The sequence below is a fragment of the Maniola hyperantus genome, chromosome 14 (assembly GCF_902806685.2).
Source record: "Maniola hyperantus chromosome 14, iAphHyp1.2, whole genome shotgun sequence".
NCBI lineage: Eukaryota > Metazoa > Arthropoda > Insecta > Lepidoptera > Nymphalidae > Maniola > Maniola hyperantus.
The window spans coordinates 1,352,336-1,371,259 of record NC_048549.1 but is presented as its reverse complement, the minus strand read 5'-3'; the positions used below and the strand labels follow the sequence as shown (position 1 = coordinate 1,371,259).

The following is an 18,924-nucleotide window of genomic DNA, read 5'->3' as shown; positions in this document are numbered from 1 at the left end:
CCTCTGTTTAGAGTGCCATACATTTAAGCCATACACTGGCAACTTAGAACAGTTTCAAGGGTTTCGTACCCGAAAGATGCCAACGGGATCCTGTCTGTCTGTCAGTGGCCTGTATCTCGTGAACCATAATAGGTAGATAGAGAATGTGTATTTCTATTGCCGCTATAACAACAGGTAGTAAAAATTTCAAAATGGCCGTCATGAAAATTTTAAAAGTTGTTATTTCTCGTACTATGGTATGGGACTATTCAAAGTCAAAGTCAAATAAATGATTTACTCAAAATAGGTAATAAATTACTCTTTTTGGTAGTCAGATGTTGGATTTGTAAGATATAGTGGTGATAATTATTACGCAATCTTAAAACTAAAGCTACGAGGGTTCCAAACGCGCCCAGATCTGAGAAGAGCCCACAACAAACTCGGCGTGTGCAATATTCGTGTGCGAGTCTGACTCGCACTTGACCGATTTTTTTTCTTGTAGGATAGGCCTGCACTTGACGACAATTACTATGTCTTAAGGAAAGCAATGATGAGGTCTAAGTTGGAGCGCGCTTGCCTGGAAGACGCCTACTGATTCTTTTCTTTTTTTTGTACAAATTGATCGTTGAAAATGTACACGGACCGCTCGAGCAGTCATTTTCAACTGGGTGTGCAGTTGTTATCAATCGCGCAAATGATCTCGTGTATGATAAGAAAAAGACGGTTGTAGTTCATCCTGCAGCCGCAGTTTCAATTGAAACGGCACTGAACGGAAAAGTGCACATTGAGTTAATACTTGTTACACTCGCAATAATATGTACTTATGTAACAGTGTTACTCAACGAGAATGTTTTGAAATTGTTGGCACCTTGTGTCACAGTGTTACACACGGGGGTGTGACTCAACGGGAATAACCCCATCAAGACGCCAGTTAGACTTTCACCAGATCTTGCTCACATTGAGTCATTTTGCATCTTCTCCACTTTAAGTATATTTTTCATAGTTAATTTTCTTGTATTTCTTTTTTCTGTGTTTTATAAATTGTATCTTATCAGTTAGTTAGTGCATATATTTATTTAGGCATTGTTGTGTACACATATTAAGGGTTACCGCTTAGATCTTAATCTATTGTTTTTTATTTTTATTTGGATCATTTATAGCTGAAACCTGTTTTGTGTGCCTTTATAATAAAATAAAATAAAATAAAACAGGATAGAATGTACATTGAACCAAAAGCTTAATTAGCTATGATCCGCTGAAACAGGTCGAATCTGTATGGTGCAACATGCAGCATGCGAAATGCACCGCCCGCCCTCCCACTGCTAAACATGCAGGAAGAAACAGCCACCAGGCAAGCAATACGCACCACCACCACGCAGCACCACACAAATCCCAAACACACTCGACGCACGTTTCGCCCCGACACCGGAGCATCCTCAGGAGATGTAGACCTTACAATGCACAATTGAAAAATAGATAGAGGGATGGAATGTCTTGCACTCTCTGACCTCTAGTAATACAAAGTACACTGCAATACCTACCTGCGACTGACGATTTGATTTTACTATGGACGCCCTGACGCAGTGAACCTAGACTTATCAAGTCACGGGAAAAAGCTCGTCAAAAAATAAAATCATAAATCTATTTGGACAGCCTTTATTGTTCTGTGACTTTTTCATTTCTAAGTTCTATCGGGGGAAAACGGAGAAAAGTTGGTTTTCTCGTTTCATTTCGCGGTCCCAATCTAACGCTAGTGCAAACAGACGGCCCTTTGTTTGAGAGCAAATATATATGTAGGCTATTATAGACTACGGACAATATAGTGGCCCATTTGTTAAGTGGACCGCTCTTACACCGTACCGTAACAATAATCTCTAGATAATGTTCAAAGATACTCTCTCTATCGCCCGCTGAGTGAATCTGAGCTTTCTTATGAAGTTCATAGTTAGCGACTATGTCTCGGATCCATATATCGAACAGTGCGTGGTTCAATGACTTTGGTCTTCAATGGAGAGAGCTATGCTTGGGATTTCTCACCATGATCAAATCAGAAATGTGGAGGCCCGTGTAAGATAACCAGAATAACGGACTTAGCTAAACAGGTTGCAAAGCTGAAGTGGCAATGGACAGAGCACATAGTTCGAAAACATGATAGACGTTGGGGTCCCAAAGTACTAGAATGGCGAACTTGCACTGGAAAGCGCAGCCACGCTTCACTAGGTAGACAGATGACATCAAACAAGTTGCAGGGAGCTGCTGGATTCAGACGGCGCAAGACCGTGGCGTGTGGAAGTCCGTACAAGGCTTATTTCCAGCAGTGGACATCTATCGTATGATAATGATGGCGTGTTTGCAGCTCGCTCCAGCAACGTATAAATGCTTACATGAACACTGAAAACATTACTCTCCTTTTTTTGACCAATCGTGTAAAATAAAAATCATAAATATACTACACTAACTGCCCCGGCGAACTTCGTACCTACCGCCTGACAGTCAATTCTTTTCCAGGTTTTTTTTTAATTTGTCTCTTCGTAAGAACCATCCTCGTACTTCAAGGAATATTATTTAAAAAAATTAGCGAAATCGGTTCAGCTGTTCTCGAGATTTGCGATCAGCGATGTAGCAATTCATTTTTATATATATAGAAGATTTTATTATACTTTTTTCACCTCTTTCAGTTTAATCATTCGCACGAGACACGGAGGCTCTCCATGAATGCTCTGTAATGAATGAGGTATGCAGATCGATTTGGCGGCTAACCTCTTTCTCCCAATTGGACTTAAGCACCTATGTTATAAAGATTCGAAAATTTCGAAATAACGGCGTAAAGGCGGGCTTGTTCCCGCCGCCCAACCTTGGCTCAATCGACCCGCCTCGCTACCATTACGATACCTCACCGTTTTGTCCAACACTGTATTTCCATTCGCCAATACGAAGTTATGGTCATAGTCTTACGGCTACCCCAGAATACTTAATAGTACATTTTAGGCAGAGAAAGGCTCACGCAAAGACGATCAAATAAATAGCGACTCTTGTTACGGTAAAATAAAATTCATCTCGCGTTGCGGTCTTTTTTCTATCGCGTAAACTTTTATATTCTCTTATACATATAATACAGGGTGTTACCAGAACGCTAGCAAAAACTTAGCGTCATTGTTATACTATCCAACATCGAAAACCACTTGCCTCTTCTTGTAGTTTTAGTGATTTAGTATTTTTCAAACCCGCAATATATATCGTGCAAAACTCGGGTCAATTCCCCACCTACGACGTGGCATTGGCTCCAATTGGCCTACTTTCGCAAAGTTCGTTGACTTCTAGCGACATTCAGATGTTTTATTTGCAATATATCGTAAACTTTTACAAAATTATAGGATTTTTTTTCGTGGTTTTTTTGGTATCATAACAGTAAAATCATCAGTAGGTACTTATCACCTGTCTTCTTTTTTGCCAGCGTTCTGGTTACACCCTGTATGTCACTCTCTCTTATGAGATCCGATCTCCTTGATCGGGAGCCGCTGTAGATTATATTATATCGAGCCAGGTGACCAAGTGAACCCGTCCTGCTAAAACTAAGTTATGGTCTTTGTTCTACTCAAGAAACTTTGTTAGCTTTCGAGCAAAGTACGAAGGACTTTACATACAAAATTCCTGGTGCAAAATTGAACACTGTGGTGGATAATAAGTAGGAGACGTAGATAGAATAATAGGTAGATGTAAGTACTGTGTAACCGCGTATGAGATAGCGATAGCACGACGTAACGATGAATAACACGACAATTATTACCATTGTTTAGTAGTCAATATTTGTATTAACCGATCAACAATATTTGTATTAAACGTTTTTTATGTGAAAACAAGTAAATAACTTATGAGAAATACAATTACGCCACGAATTCTCAAAGTTTGTTTTGTAACTTCTTGTATGTATTCTTGAAAAAAACCAGTTACACGATAAGGGACAAAAAATAGGTTAGCTGCGTCTCTGTTTATCACATTAGTACCTTTATCTGTGCTCTCTTTTTAGTGCGAATGAGAAAGCAAACGTTCCTGCATCTACCTTTATTACTCTATCTACGGTAGGAGATTTGATTGCAGGCAGGATCAATTCAGAAATCTATAATTTTTAAAATTGGCTCTGAACGTCGTGGTTAGCCAACCTTTTGGCAAAGTATGTCTCAAATGACGTATTACAGATTACGATGCCTCGTGGAAATTGATAAGGAGTAGGTACCTAAAGGTTTAGTAAAAAAAATAGCATCCACGTTCCACGACTGAATAACATTATTACTAACCGAGAGATAGCAGTCAAGGCTACCTTGTAATCGAATAACAAAAGATCAGAACCTTATCTCAATATAAATTATCTGTGACAGGCGACGTCTGTACAAAAACACAGTGGAATGAAAATATGTATAAACTTTTTTAATATAGACTAGCTGCCCTGGCGAACTTCGTTCCGCCTAACAGTCGAGTTAATTTTTTTAAATTTTTCTCTCCGTAAGAACCATCCTCGTAATTCAAGGAATATTATAAAAAAGAATTAGCGAAATCGGTTCAGCGGTTCTCGAGAGTTGCGATGACCAACACATTTGGTGATTCATTTTTATATTATAGAAGACTACGTTATATCTTATAAAATATTCTCAATAAATATGCAAAACACATCCAAAAGAAAGAGCGCAATACAACGATAACACAAGGGAAATCTTACCCAAATATAAAAACATCGTAAAACAGGCTCAAACATAAGCATTATTTTTTATCACCACGATAATGTGAATTCGGATTACGCAGAGAGAGTTCTTTAAATTGGATAACCCTGACTTGAGCTTCCGTGAATATTTTTTGACTTCTAAAATGAGCTAAACTATAGAAATAATGCTTGTGGGTTATGATATTAAATGCACAACTCACTCGTATCTCAAAGCAACAGATGTATTGTTATGACTTATGAGTTAAATCGTTGACTCGCTCGCACAAAACGAGAATATAATACACATTTAAATCTGCCACAAAAGACTCAATTAGTAAGAAAGCCGTGGAATTTCGTACTCAGTGAGCCGGTCGTTGCGAGGTTTTCAACGCCATTGTATATTTTGTTATTTAAAAATTTCGTGCCGTTTCTCAACGCGATTGCGTTATAAGCAATTAAAATATCAAAGGAAAACATCGTGAGGAAACCTGCATGCCTGAGAGTTCTCCATAATATTCGAAAAAGTGTGTGAAGTCTGCCAATCCTTAACCTCATAAGGGGTTCATAATTTATACAATGAACCAAAAGCTTAATTTGCTGTAATCCGCTGAAACAGGTCGAATCTGTATGGTGCAACATGCAGCATGCGAAATGCACCGCCCGCCCTCCCACTGCTAACCATGCAGGAAGAAGCAGCCACCAGGCAAGCAATACGCACCACCACCACACAGCACCACACAAATCCGAAACGTGCGTCGAGTGTGTTTGGGATTTGTGTGGTTGTGCGTATTGCTTGCCTGGTTGCTTTTGGTTCATTGTATATCATGGACTTCCGCAAAGTAACGCCTGCTTCTATACAACAGGTTCATAATTATTTAGTAACCTTAACTAGCAACACACACTGTTCGAAGACTTTGGTCTTCAAGTATTAAGGAGTTTTGGACGAGAAGACATCTCGAAGCTTATACCCGAAAACTGCCAAGCTGAGTATGATTAGCGGGTAACCTCTTCCTTGAAATTGGATCTACCTAGCAGGATTCGCGTATAGTCTGTGGAAACTCCCCTCAATTCTCCCATCAGATAAGGCAAGGTAAGGCCAGCTGCATTGGGACATGCCAAGTATAATCTTTTCCCTGTCCGCGCCAAAAATATTTTCCATCTCGGAAAACATGTTTTCGAAAACAATTCAATCTGATCGATGTTATGACCGGAAATTAAAGTGGGCTCGCTTCCACTTGAATTATTAACAACCTAATTTTCACGGACTTGTAAATTATTAAGGTCGCTTTCCACACCGGCTGATTACAGTCTGACTTTATTTTTTATTCTTGACAGACAAGACAGACAGACGGACATACAGAGAACCAAGTAATCCTATAACAGTTCCTTTTTAGGTACAGAACCCTAGAAACAGGCGGCGGCTGCTGACCATCATTATTCTAGGTTGATTCCCTAATGGGTTTTGACAGACACGACAGACGGACAGACAACAAAGTGATCCTATGTATAAGGGTTTTTTTCTTTGGTGATACGGTACCCTAAAAAAGTGCATTTGACAGAAATCTTCTAATCCGTTGAAAAATATAGAACGTTGATTACATTCATGCTGAAATTGCATATGCTAGGTACCAAGGTACAATTTCAATTAGCTCTCTACAAGTAGCGCTCAAAAAGACTAAATTCTACATTATTTTGCATGATATTAGCATTTTGCTCTTCGCGAGCTAAAACATCTGGTTTTTCGGTTTTGAATAAATTTGCTTTTATTTCCAATGGAGTTTTTGTAAAATGTAATTCCTGATGACCTTTCTCTTCATTTCATTCAACGAAAACTTAACTAAGTAACCCACCCAAAGTGAACAAAAGAAGTTATGATATTAAATGCCGTACTCAGAGTCGCTTAATCGTTTCTTAAGTTTAGTAAGGGAGACCCTGAGGCCAAGGAGTCTTAGTGCAAAAAAAATTTTACGAGACATTTCACCGCGATTAATAGCCTCATCTGGTGACAGAAGGGCTGGCTCATTTTTTGCGCAACGGATTAGCCTGGCTGTCCAGCGCGGAAATGCAACCAGTATTCTTGGCACCATTCCACGCGGGCATGATTTATATTTTAGTAATTAGATAAGGCAAGCTTTAAGTTTTATTGTAATATTTTCATTTAAAAAAAGTTTAGTTAAAACGAGACATAGCTATTATCTCTCACATAAATCTGTTTTAATCTTAAGTAACGATTAGCGACTCTGAGTGCGGCTGTAAGTGAGCGACGAGAATACGTGTTTGCGTAAAAAAAGAATAAGCAAGGGTGCATGTTTACTGAAACATAGCGTAGTTGTTTCAGTCGATCAAAAATATTTCTGAGAGATGACCGTAATGAAAGTCAGATATCTGATAATAAAAGTCAAACTTTGACCTTGCCTATAAAGAAAGTAGTAAATCTCTTCGTATTAATTTCTAAATTACCTATGAAATTAATCCTATTTTTTTTTGTTACAGAAACCAACCATGAAAAAACCAGTAACCACACGCACAACCAAATAAAATGTCGACAACCAATGTTATACTCACTATGCAGCCACCAATCAAACGTTACAATCCGAACAAACTGAAAATGAACAGTTTCCCTACCAACGTCATAGCAACAGTGGTTATCCTTGCATCGTTGCCTTACATCTCAACTTTGAACCTTCCAAGTGGGGACCCCGCACCGGGACGCTCGCCGGGACCACCTGTCGACGAAAAATTTGAATTAGAGACGAATTTGGGAATGCCTGAAGACCCAGTTTACGACGAAATGACGACGACTGACGATGTTCCAACTACTATAAGTGAAGCAAGTGTAAGTGAACGAACGGTCGACGGTTGCGCGTACGCACATGTTCCGAGTGACAGGGACGATTTAGTTACGTTGAGTGAATGGAACAGTGATGTGAATTTGACTGTCAGTCATTCGGTGTTCGATAGTGAGGAGCTGGTGAAAGGAGTTGTATATGATGGTGAGTATTATATGTATAACTCTACCAGCTCTGAATCAACAATTAAGCACAGGACAGCAAAAAAAATAAAACAACATTGGGAGGACAGAGCTGCTTAACAAACCTTGTTCAAAGAAGGGAAGGTATCTCTCAAACACCCTCGATCGCTTCAAATGACCTGAATGAATAGCAATCAGCGAACCCCTCACACGCAAGCCACGACTTTAACAACCTACAAACAAGTACAAACGCACTAAACTATCTTAATAACCACTGTAAACTCCCACGACGGCTGGTCACCGAGGGAGTTAGCGACTACCACCCCCCCTGAACTTCAGAATATACGTAACAAAAACAAAGGAAATTTACTCAAACATTTTAACCTGGAAGATAAAGGGGGAGGCCTTTGCCCGTGTTTGGGATGACCTCTGAAAAATTAGATTATTTTAGATTAGATAATTAGAGTTAGATATACCTAATAAGCAATAATATATATATATATAAAAAAAAATGAAAGAAAAAAGAAGTATATAAGGAAAAAAAAAAAAAAAAGTATATTAAGAAACATATATTAAAGAAAAACAAAAAATTTAGAGGTAGGCTTATATAATATAAAAATTATATGTATAACGCTTAATAATAAAATGTTCAGCTATAACACGAGCGTGTGTTTTACCTACACTTCAAGGAAATTTCTAAATAATTTTAAATACATATCAAAAATTGGGGACCGGCAGGAATAGAACCCGCGTCTCGTGGGGTCGCGCCTGACGCTTTTACCGCTACGCTACGGCACGCTTACTGCCAGTGACGAAATTTGTGATATGTATGTTCACTCAGTACTGAAGCGACTGTTTATGCCATCTAGTAGCGACACTTTTTGCAGTTATCGAAACTACTTTCAAAGGCCCATATTACAATGCAGCTCTTTGAACGAGAAATGATATATTTGCTTTTTACGATTTTTTTTATATTGTTTTACCTACACTTCAAGGAAATTTCTAAACTGAGTGAGCATACATATCACAAACCAGCTTATGCTCGTGATTTCGTCCGCATGGACTACAAAAATTTCAAACCCACATTTTAACCCCTTGGGGGTTGAGGTTTCAAAAAATCCTTTCCGGATGTCTACGTCATAATAGTTATCTGAATGCCAAATTTCGACCCGATCCATCCAGTAGTTTGAGCTCTGCGTTGATAGATCAGTCAGTTAGTCAGTCAATCAATCAGTCACCGTTTCCTTTTATATATTTAGATCTTGAGTACCTACTTAATTAATTAATAATTCTCAAGCCTCTATCTGAACATGGTTCTACAATCAAGTGCGAATGATTGTTGTACAAACGCATTAACACTTTGACGGCCCAATACAATTTGCGATTCAAAGCGCCGATTGGAGCTCTGATTAGTAATTCCCTTTGGATTATGCCTGTCCTTGACGACTAAGCTAAGAGCTACCTACTCATTCGCTTACTCGCCGCCGTACTCAGAGTCGCATAATCGTTACTTAAGTTTAGTTAAAACGAGACAGAGCTATATCTCTCACATAAATCTGTCTCGTTTTAACTCAATCTTAAGTACCGATTAGCGACTCTGAGTACGGCGGTATGTGTCCGACACTGAATGATAGCCACCGAGCTTCTTTGACTTTTTTAAATCCATTAAAGGTTTTTGAGAAATTATTTTGTTATCACTCAGTGAAGCAGCAATGTAAAACCAACCAATATCAAATGAGCTTGGTGGCTAAACGAAATTTTAATTTTGAATATTGAGACAAGCCTACTTATTCAAAACTAGGTGATGCCCGAGACTTCGTTCGCGTGGGTTTAGGTTTTGAAAAATCCCGTGGGAACTCTTTGATTTTCCGGGATGCAAAGTAGCCTATGTCCTTCCCAGGGATGCACTCTATCTCTGTACCAAATTTCGTCAAAATCGGTTGAACGGATGGGCCGTGAAAAGCTAGCAGACAGACAGACACACTTAAAATTACACTTTTAATACTAGTAGTACCTACTACTTTTTGTGTGTATTCAATACAAAGGAAATGACAGTGGCCCCTTACACTATCGTTAATTTGCAACACACATCCTAATTAGTGTCTTAACTACATTAGTCTCATGTATATTCAGAGCTAAGCTCACACCTCACACCTCGCCTCGACGCACATAATATCCATACAGGGGTTTGTAGGAAGTCCAAAAGGCATTTGTGGGTATGGGTATAACCTTTTGGTTATGGGTATAACCTTGGTTACATAGTGTGAATAAAACAAGTATGAAGTCCGTTCTGAACATGCGGCGTTTGACTGCGCATTGTCCAAAAGGTCCAAAGGTATCCAAGGCTTTTGACTGCGTTGATCATGAAACATTGGTCGCGAAATTGCACCATTATGGAATTAGGGGTGCAGCATTGGAATTGATGAGTTCTTACTAAAATGATAGAATACAATGGGTAGGCGCGAATGGAAAGCGATCTCCCGGATCCGTTGTAAAAATAGGGGTGCTACAAGGATCCATCTTAGGACCTTTTCTGTTCCTCATTTATATAAATGACCTTCCTTACCTCGCTAAGGACAATTACGGAATAGTCTTGTTTGCTGATGATACATAACTTTTATTTACAATCAATCGATACTTAACAACTTTTGATGAAGTAAACAATTCTCTCACCAAGGTAGTACGGTGGTTCGTTCGTTTTGCGATCACCTTAGTAACATAAACAGCATCTACAAGTAAATTTATGAGCCTCAATAGCTCAACGGGTAAAGGAGTGGACTGAAAACCGAAAGGTAGACGGTTCAAACCCCGCCCATTGCATTATTGTCGTACCTACTCCTAGCACAAGCTTGACGCTTAGTTGGTAAGGAAAGGGGAATATTAGTCGTTTAACATGGCTAATATTCTTTAAAAAAAATAAAGTATTCAAACCTTTCAAAGGTCACAATAACCATTATCCTTAGAAACAAGCGAAACTTTGTTCGATATCAAAGCATAATCGGCCTTTCTAGGAATCTAGGTATAAAGGCATAACCCATTCTAGTTCAGTCACGCGAACTGTTACAAGGCTTGATGGACACAGCATGTCAGGATGTTGACTATGAACGCGCGCATATATGTGTACACCACTGAGAGAAAGGAGAACGACAGATCCTGACCCATCAATTTACACACAATATAAATTAATGATATATCCTAGTATTAATTAATAACGACTTAAAAATTAAAAATTGTGATTTTTAATTTGCGGATGTTTTTATTAGTTTCACAGTTATAGGTAAATTGCATATAACCTAGAATCATTATGTGACTTAATCTTAGATTTAATGAAAAACCGCAAGTTCTAGAGGTGCTAAATCCTATGTTTAGTTATCAGTGAAGAAACAGTAACAAAATGCAGCATAAAGCATACGTGTAAACGACTTTTATATAATAAAATGGGTTACGGTTTTGTAGAAATTCTGTCATTGTCCTTTGCTGATTTTCTTCTTCTTCATCATCAGTATGAAGAATACTGGTGATGATTTATTTCTTCATACCGTTCCTTATATTTCAGCTTCTGGTAGTTGCGTCAAACGCGTAGCCTTCGCGAAGTTAGTGTATTTAAGCCTTTAGATCCGAGTTTTCGATGAAATCGCTTGGAAAGAAAAGTTTCGCTGGAAGACTACCTATTGGCAGCACGTTTGAACGCGTCAAGCGGTGTATAATGGCGCGGCTAATCTAGAAAACTTTGCCGACTTTGTGACGCCTGTAGGGTTAGTACAACTTTTAGAAACTCGAAGACAAAATCACGTTTATTAGTTTGTCCTTCAATCACGTCGCAACGGAACAACGGAGCGACGTGATTTTTTGGATGACGGAAAGTGACAGGCTACTTTTTATCGCTGAAAATAATGAGCTCTCACGGGATTTTTAAAAACCTAAATCCACGCGTACGAAGTCGTGGGCATCAGCTAGTAGCCAATAAAGCAATCAAGGCAGACAGACAATCGTCTAAGGAAGGGGTTTGAACTCATAAACCGTCCGTCCACTTAACCGTTGAACTGATGAGGAGTTACCTAGTGGAGATCAGATTATACACGCCACTGCACATCTAAAGGGTACTCTAGGGGGTCATAAAGATCCAAAATTAAGCTGCCCTTGCATTAATAGACCTTCAAAGATTATAGATAGTCCGGCCCTTCTGAATTACGAGTTGTAGAGGGAATAAAGGTTAATAAGGGTTAAATGGATAATGACGTGTATAGACATGCCAATTAACAATTTTAGCTCAGATCGGTATCCAACTTACTGCCGCAGGTCTTTTGTTGGTCAAATGTATGGAAAATAGTTGGCTAGATGGGATGACTTCAGTTACTGGTTAAAACATGTCAGAAGTAGCTTTTTTTGTCCGCCTAAAAGTACAAGACTATGACAATTGAGTTGGATGAATCTAACTTAATTATTTTGTTGCAAAATATCCTTACATCAGCAGTTTGTAAAGGAAACATTAAGCTCGACTTGGCGGGGGCACTGCCGTGCCCCCAGATATTACACGAGGATATAAACTCGTGTAATAAGTTATACGCATCTTAATAAACTGTCTCAGATAGGTATAATTAAATCCGACCAATCGACATTGGCGAAGTGCATTGTGCTGGTCTGGCACTTCAAAAAGCTACCAAACAAGAAAAGAATAAGAAGGAGAAGGCATAATTTTTTTTTTCGATACTTACTTATAAGTCCCGCAAATTGCTAATGCGCGTGGCCGTCATTTTAGTGACGTCAGCACTAGACTGAAGTTTCGAGCTGATGGTATATTTTGACTTAAATATACGTCAAATGACGTCAAAATGATGTCATTTCAATGTTAATGAGACATGGTTCCAACGTAATAGCAATTTGCGGGTTTTATACTTATTTTTTGGAAGTTGTTGGCAGCTGACATATTGGCATGTCTGTAGATGCTTTAACAAGGGTCAAAATAAATAAGACGAGATACAGCGTGAAGAAGGAACCCTTTGCGGTTGATCAGAATTATCATGGCACTTATGACCCAAGCTATTAATTATCCAGTTTAGTATTCAGAAGCGTATTTTAGATTGCAATTTCAGATGGGTTTTGAAATTCAAACGACCGTAATAAATACTAACAATTGCGTGATATATTGGTAGTTAGATGAAAATAGATGACCAAGTTGTGAAGTAATATATTATTATGACAAAAACAAAGCTCTAAATACCGTACGTACCGTACGTACTAAATTACAGATACCTTGATCAAGACCTTGATACATCACGTAGGTAGGTAATTATCGCTTTCATGTAGGTACATCGACCATTAGAAAGAGATAGCGGTTTTGTATAGCATTGTCTCTGTCATTGGGACTAACGAAACGTCACATAGGTATGCCAAATGATCATGATTCTAGGTCAACTCGAAGTACCCTATAGGTTTTCTTGATAGACACGACAGACGGATCCTATCAGGGTTCTTTTTCCTATTGAGGAACGGAACCGTAAAAATAACCATAAAATATTGCAGAAATTGCATGTAAAAAATAACTAAAGTTTACTTCATAAAAAAGGCAAATAAAAAGGCCCAAATTATGCACGGTAGAGTTCCGTAGGCAATTTGTAGCGAAAAGTTGCGGTTTGGAATTAATTTGTGTGCGCAGCAAAGGGTAATGTATTATTTCACGCGCTTGTAGGCAACGGAAAGCGGCTTGCGAAAATTCATTGTAGACTAGGTACATTTTTATATTTTTATAACAAAAAAACCGTTGCCACCTCTGTGAAACTATTTTTTTTTAAATTGCAGACTTATGTTTAAAATGTACTTATTGCCATAACTAAATAACCATAAAGTAATAACAATATTTATTATCAATATTATCCAATGTTTTAAAAGTTATCGGCCGAAATAGAAAAACCAGTTCATTCAATCAGCCGTAAATCGTAAACGGTAAGTTGTAACAGGTTTTGTTTCCTGTAAACGGTAAATTTACAGGAAACAAAAGATGCAAATTTTATACTTTAAATAATTTTTGCCCTAAAGCGGATAGTTTCCGAGATATCAGCCAAAAACTTTCCCTCAAGATTGCGATCGAAGCTCCACCTGGATCTGTCAGCATTTTGTGAATTTATGGTCAGTAATAGTAACCCTTAACCTAAAAAAAATTAAAATTGGATCGGAAATTTAGTACGAGATTAAATGCTCCATTTACTGGCGTATAATGGAATTAAAGATTCTCTTTTCGTCAAGACCGCCCCTCGGGAAGCCTTTATCTAATAAATTAATCAAATCTTCCTTTACATCTGACCCACTTTTAAACCGGCCCTTTGCAGTTTGTGTAAAATTATTCAAGCCTAAAGTGCGTAGCGCACAATATTTGCTCAAAGCGCTCGGCCAAAGCACTTGATGAACGTACGTAGAGAAAATGCATGCCTATTGGTCATGTACAAGTTCGTCGAATACTTTATCCGAGCACTTTGGGTCAATGTGCACGTTCAATGGATGTAGAAATATTACCTACTTATTTAAGTACATAGTCTGAGCACAACTAAATTTTAGAGTATTTACATTCTCTTCTCACTAATGTAATATGAAAAGGACAGACGCAGTTTGACAGTTTAAGTTCAAAATAAGTGACTTTCTACTTGTCTGAGGACTTACTTAAAACAATGCTGTAAAGAACTCGTTATAAAGTTAAGATGAGGATCGTATTTAGATACATTGTCGTGTCTTCCTACAACTTTTCTTCCCCGAGACTATACAACTTTTGTATTAAAAGTTACAACTTTTAATACGGGGACCCCGGCCAGGCACGTGGATCGGAAAGACTTTTACTTTTATCATGCATAAAAGTCTTTTGAATTATTATCGCTGTTTCGTTCATGGGAAACTAACTTTTACTATAAATAAAAGAAGCTATTTTTTGCGTTAATATTTTATAGGCTTCGCCTGCGTGAACTTTTGGTTAGAGGAACTTATATCTCGAGTTTTAGTGGGCCGATTTTGATCAAAGTTTAAGAAGAGTTTATTCGTAGCGCGCTCTAAGCAAATTTAGTTTAGCTCTCATTCGAATATGAACCAATCAACTCAATTCTTTGAAATGTAAATATATTGAACTAATATCTGTGTTTGTGGTTTGGCAGATTTCCGATAAAATAGTTAGTTTCCAATTCAAGCGGGCTCAAGGATTTATATAAAAATCTTTAAACCCGTGTTAAAACTAATAGGTACCCGTGGTAAAACTAGATATTTTTACGGAAATCTGGCAATCTACAGAACCAGATATTTTCTAGAACGTGTTTACAAAATTTCATTCAAAGTCAAATGATTTATTTAAAATTTAAAATAGGTAATAAATTAACACTTCCTTAGTCAGTTGTTGGATTTGTAAGATATAGTGGTGATAATTATTACGCAAACTTAAAACTAAAGCTACGAGGGTTCCAAACGCGCCCAGGTCTGAGAAGAGCCCACAACAAACTCAGCCGGGTATTCTTTTTACTATCACCACTTTACAAAATCATAAATTAAACTTATTAGAATTACGTTTGAATAGTTTATATTATGTATGTTCTCCATACGTTTGTACGGAGAAAGTTGAGGAGCGTGCTAGGGAAACTTCTCTTAATAAAAGATTTTATTTAAATCTGCCAATTACACTTTGTAAAATCTTAGAACGAGTACTTACGTATTGTCAGTAACGATATACGGCTACGAGACGTGATCGCTGACTATGGGCCTCACTCAGATCTGAGAGGCCTCTTAAGCAGGCTCAGAGTCACTCAGCGGCCGATGGAGAGAGTCAATATTTCTAATTTGATCACGTAGAGAAACGTGATCAAATTAGAAATGTAGAGATCCGTAGACGAACCAGATTAGAAGTGGAGGTAAATGTCTATTTAAGAATTGCACAATTTAAAAAATAAACATTTTTCTTTCTTTCTTTTCTTTCTTAAAAATTGTGTAAATACAAAGCCACGAGCATAAGCTAGCTGTTATTTATGAATCCTTGAAAAAAGTTCAGCTTTACCAAGGGAACAGAATAATTTCAAACCCAGCCCGTTGCACTATTGTCGTACCTACTCCTAGCACAAGCCTGACGCTTAGTTGGAGAGGAAAGGGGAATATTAGTCATTTAACATGGCTAATATACTATTTAAAAAAAATAGCACAAAATACTAGCAAATTTTTCCACGTTAATGTTAGAGTTAACCACAAAATGTTAGTCAAAACACCGCGTAAGCTATAATATAGTAATTTAGTCATATTACCATGTCGTATTAGTTAAATTACCATGTAGTAGCTGAGTGTTGCGGTAAGTGGGCATATTCAGTTAATTACGTTGTGGGACGTATGTGGGACAAACATACATATTCATAGGTACCTGAAACTAAACGCATATCGAGCATAGAAACGCATTTTAATGGTTCCATAGTAAAACAAAATTATTGTCCACTAGAAAAAAACTAATTCCACGCGGACGAACTCGCGTGGAATTCGTTTTTTTCTAGTTTTTTTTAAATCCCGTGGGAAGTGGGATTTTCCGGGATTAAAAGTAACCTATATCACTCTCCAGGGTTTTATCTATACCCATGCAAAAAATCAAACCATCGACCCAACAAACCAACAAACAAACACACTTTCGCATTTATAATAATCCTCCGATCATCATGTTGGAGGACAAAAAAGTAAAAAAAAGATTAATATTCCCCTTTCCTCTCCAACTAAGCGTCAAGCTTGTGCTAGGAGTAGGTACGACAATTGTGCAACGGGCGGGGTTTGAACCGTCGACCTTTCCGTTTTCAGTCCACTCCTTTACCCGTTGAGCTATTGAGGCTCTATTCGTATTAGTAGTCCTATGACTGCTTCGGAACGTATTTTCACGGATCGGATGCAATGCGTAACCGCTCTTAGGCTGAGATCTATAGAGCACACTTTGACTTTGCTTAGACTTAAGATTGAGTTAAAACGAGACAGATTTAAGTGAGAGATATAGCTCTGTCTCGTTTTAACTCTGTCTTAAGTCTAAGCTAAGTCAGTGCGCTCGATAGATCTCACCCTAAGTCTGCGATCTCGCCTGGTGGTAAAAGATGATGCAGTCTAAAATAGAAGCGGGCTAACTTGATGCGGAGTGTGCGCTAATTGATTGTTATTAATATGCGTTCAGTTTTACCCACCCCACATGATAATTGTTAATTTTCGTTTATTGAACAGTGCTTTTATGTTTCAGTTAAAGCTTAATTCCGTTAATTAATCAATTAGTCGCGAGTGGAAAAAGTAAATATGCGTCGTCGATATACAATTGAAAATTTTGTAATTATCAAAGCCAGAGGCTTAATAAACTGTACATTGACTCATATATTATAACGCATAAAATTAAACTCCTCACGCGCCATTTTAACTTTTTGTTTTAAAATTTCATGTCAAAAGTACGATTTTAGTCCTTATTTTAAAGGTGAACCGTTTGAGATGACAGTTGAAATGTTATTTTACGGACTATATATACCTATGTACGTATTTTACGTTGTATAAAATCCCTGTAAAAATGCGTTTATATCATATCCGCCCGGATATTGAAGTTGTCATGACATCAACAAGACAATGATTTAATTTGTAGAGCACTATCTCTTCTACTCTTATAAGTTTTGCATCTTCTGTCTTATTCATCTCCGAACACGAATCTTATGCGCCATGTAATATGAAGTTAACATGTCTATAATATAAGACATGTGTCTATAATATAAGACAAATACAACATCACTTTATATTATATCAAAATCTACAAAATAAATAAATACAGTAACTGCAAGCAATACAATATCACTAGCTGATGCCCGCGACTTCGTCCGCGTGGAATTAGGTTTTTAAAAATCCCGTAGGAACTCTTTGATTTTCCGAGATAAAAAGTAGCCTATGTCACTCTCCAGGTCTTTATCTATTCCCATGCAAAAAATCACGTCAATCCGTTGCACCGTTGCGACGTAATTGAAGGATAAACCATTAAACCAACAAACAAACACACTTTCGCATTTATAATAAGGGTACCTACTGATAGACTGCAAGCTAAACATAAATGTGGAGGTAATAAACCCACAAATCAAAGTTATTACAATAATATATTTTGTTTACAATAAAATATGACTGAATATTTTTGTTCAGAAATATAGAATTGAATTATGAAAATGGCTACAACGTGATATAAAATTACCTTCAGATATCATTTATTCATGATTTGTCGTCGAAACTAATGGTGCGATGTGGCGTGGATGGAATTTTTAATTATTAATCAACAAGAGATATTTAAAAGACATTTGTGGATAGATAGGATAAAATTTTAGAGCCTCGATAGCTCAACGATTAAGGCGAGGACTGAAATTTGAAAGGTCGGCGGTTTAAACCCCACCCGTTGCACTATTGTCGTACCGACTCCTAGCACAAGCCTGACGCTTAGTTGGAGGGGAAACGGGAATATTACGGCAAAAACGAAGACAAAAGTGATAGTACTGATAAATACTGATAATATGATACCACAAAAAAATAATGCGAAAAAATATAAAATATCCATAATATCCTATAATTTTATAAAAGTTTACGATGCATTAATAAAATATCAAATAAAACGTCTGACTGGCACTAGAGGTCAACAATCGTTGCGGAAGTAGGCTACTGGGAGTCAATGCCGCGTCGTAGGCGGGGCATTTTTTATTTTTTTTATTTTTTTAATTGGGTAGGAGGAAATCCTCATGGATACCAATTGGCATGCCCGACTTCACTCAGGCTTTCTCAGCGACCTACGGACTAAAACCTCCTCCCTTCGCTGGTCGTCCTTCCCCGGTACTGCAATACGCAAATCTTCAGGAAAGGGGCTGTCCGGTCAGGCCTCGTTTGCCCTTTGCCTGGTCCATTCGTCGTTCACACGCTTCCTCATTATTTCCTGGAGCATTTTTGCACCCTTAGGCGGGGCATTGACCTGAGTTTTGCACGCTATACATTGCGGGTTTGAAAAATACTAAATCACTAAAACTACAAATGAAGGCAAATGGTTATTGGTATTGGATCGTGTTTAGAAAATAATAATATAACAATACCGGTAAGTTTTTGCTAGCAGTAAGTTATACAACATGATGATTGCCTATTACATGCAATAACAAATTAAAGTTAAGTAATTTTCAAATCGGCTTATTGCGGATAAGGTCGTATAATAGTAAGATCAAATTAATCAGTACCCTTATTATAAATGCGAAAGTGTTTGTATGTTGGTTTGTCCTTCAATCACGTCGCAACG

General features: G+C 37.8%; 2 protein-coding genes across 5 annotated transcripts in view; one reads left to right on the top strand and one right to left on the bottom strand.

Annotated features, from left to right (window-relative positions):
* The window catches only part of LOC117988377 (sperm-associated antigen 7 homolog), a 396,860-nt gene that overhangs the window by 130,084 nt on the left and 247,852 nt on the right, over positions 1-18,924 (bottom strand). The gene's annotated exons all lie outside the window — the stretch shown is intronic.
* The window catches only part of LOC117988355 (uncharacterized), a 206,731-nt gene that overhangs the window by 43,708 nt on the left and 144,099 nt on the right, over positions 1-18,924 (top strand). For 3 of the 4 annotated variants that reach the window (XM_069502879.1, XM_069502878.1, XM_034975485.2), the window contains exon 2: positions 7,169-7,668. In XM_069502879.1, coding sequence (XP_069358980.1) covers positions 7,215-7,668 — 454 coding nt within the window. In that variant the 5' untranslated portion in view covers positions 7,169-7,214. Of the gene's footprint in view, positions 1-5,685; positions 5,766-7,168; positions 7,669-18,924 lie in introns of those variants that run through there. The other variant, XM_069502877.1, reaches the window with a different exon arrangement.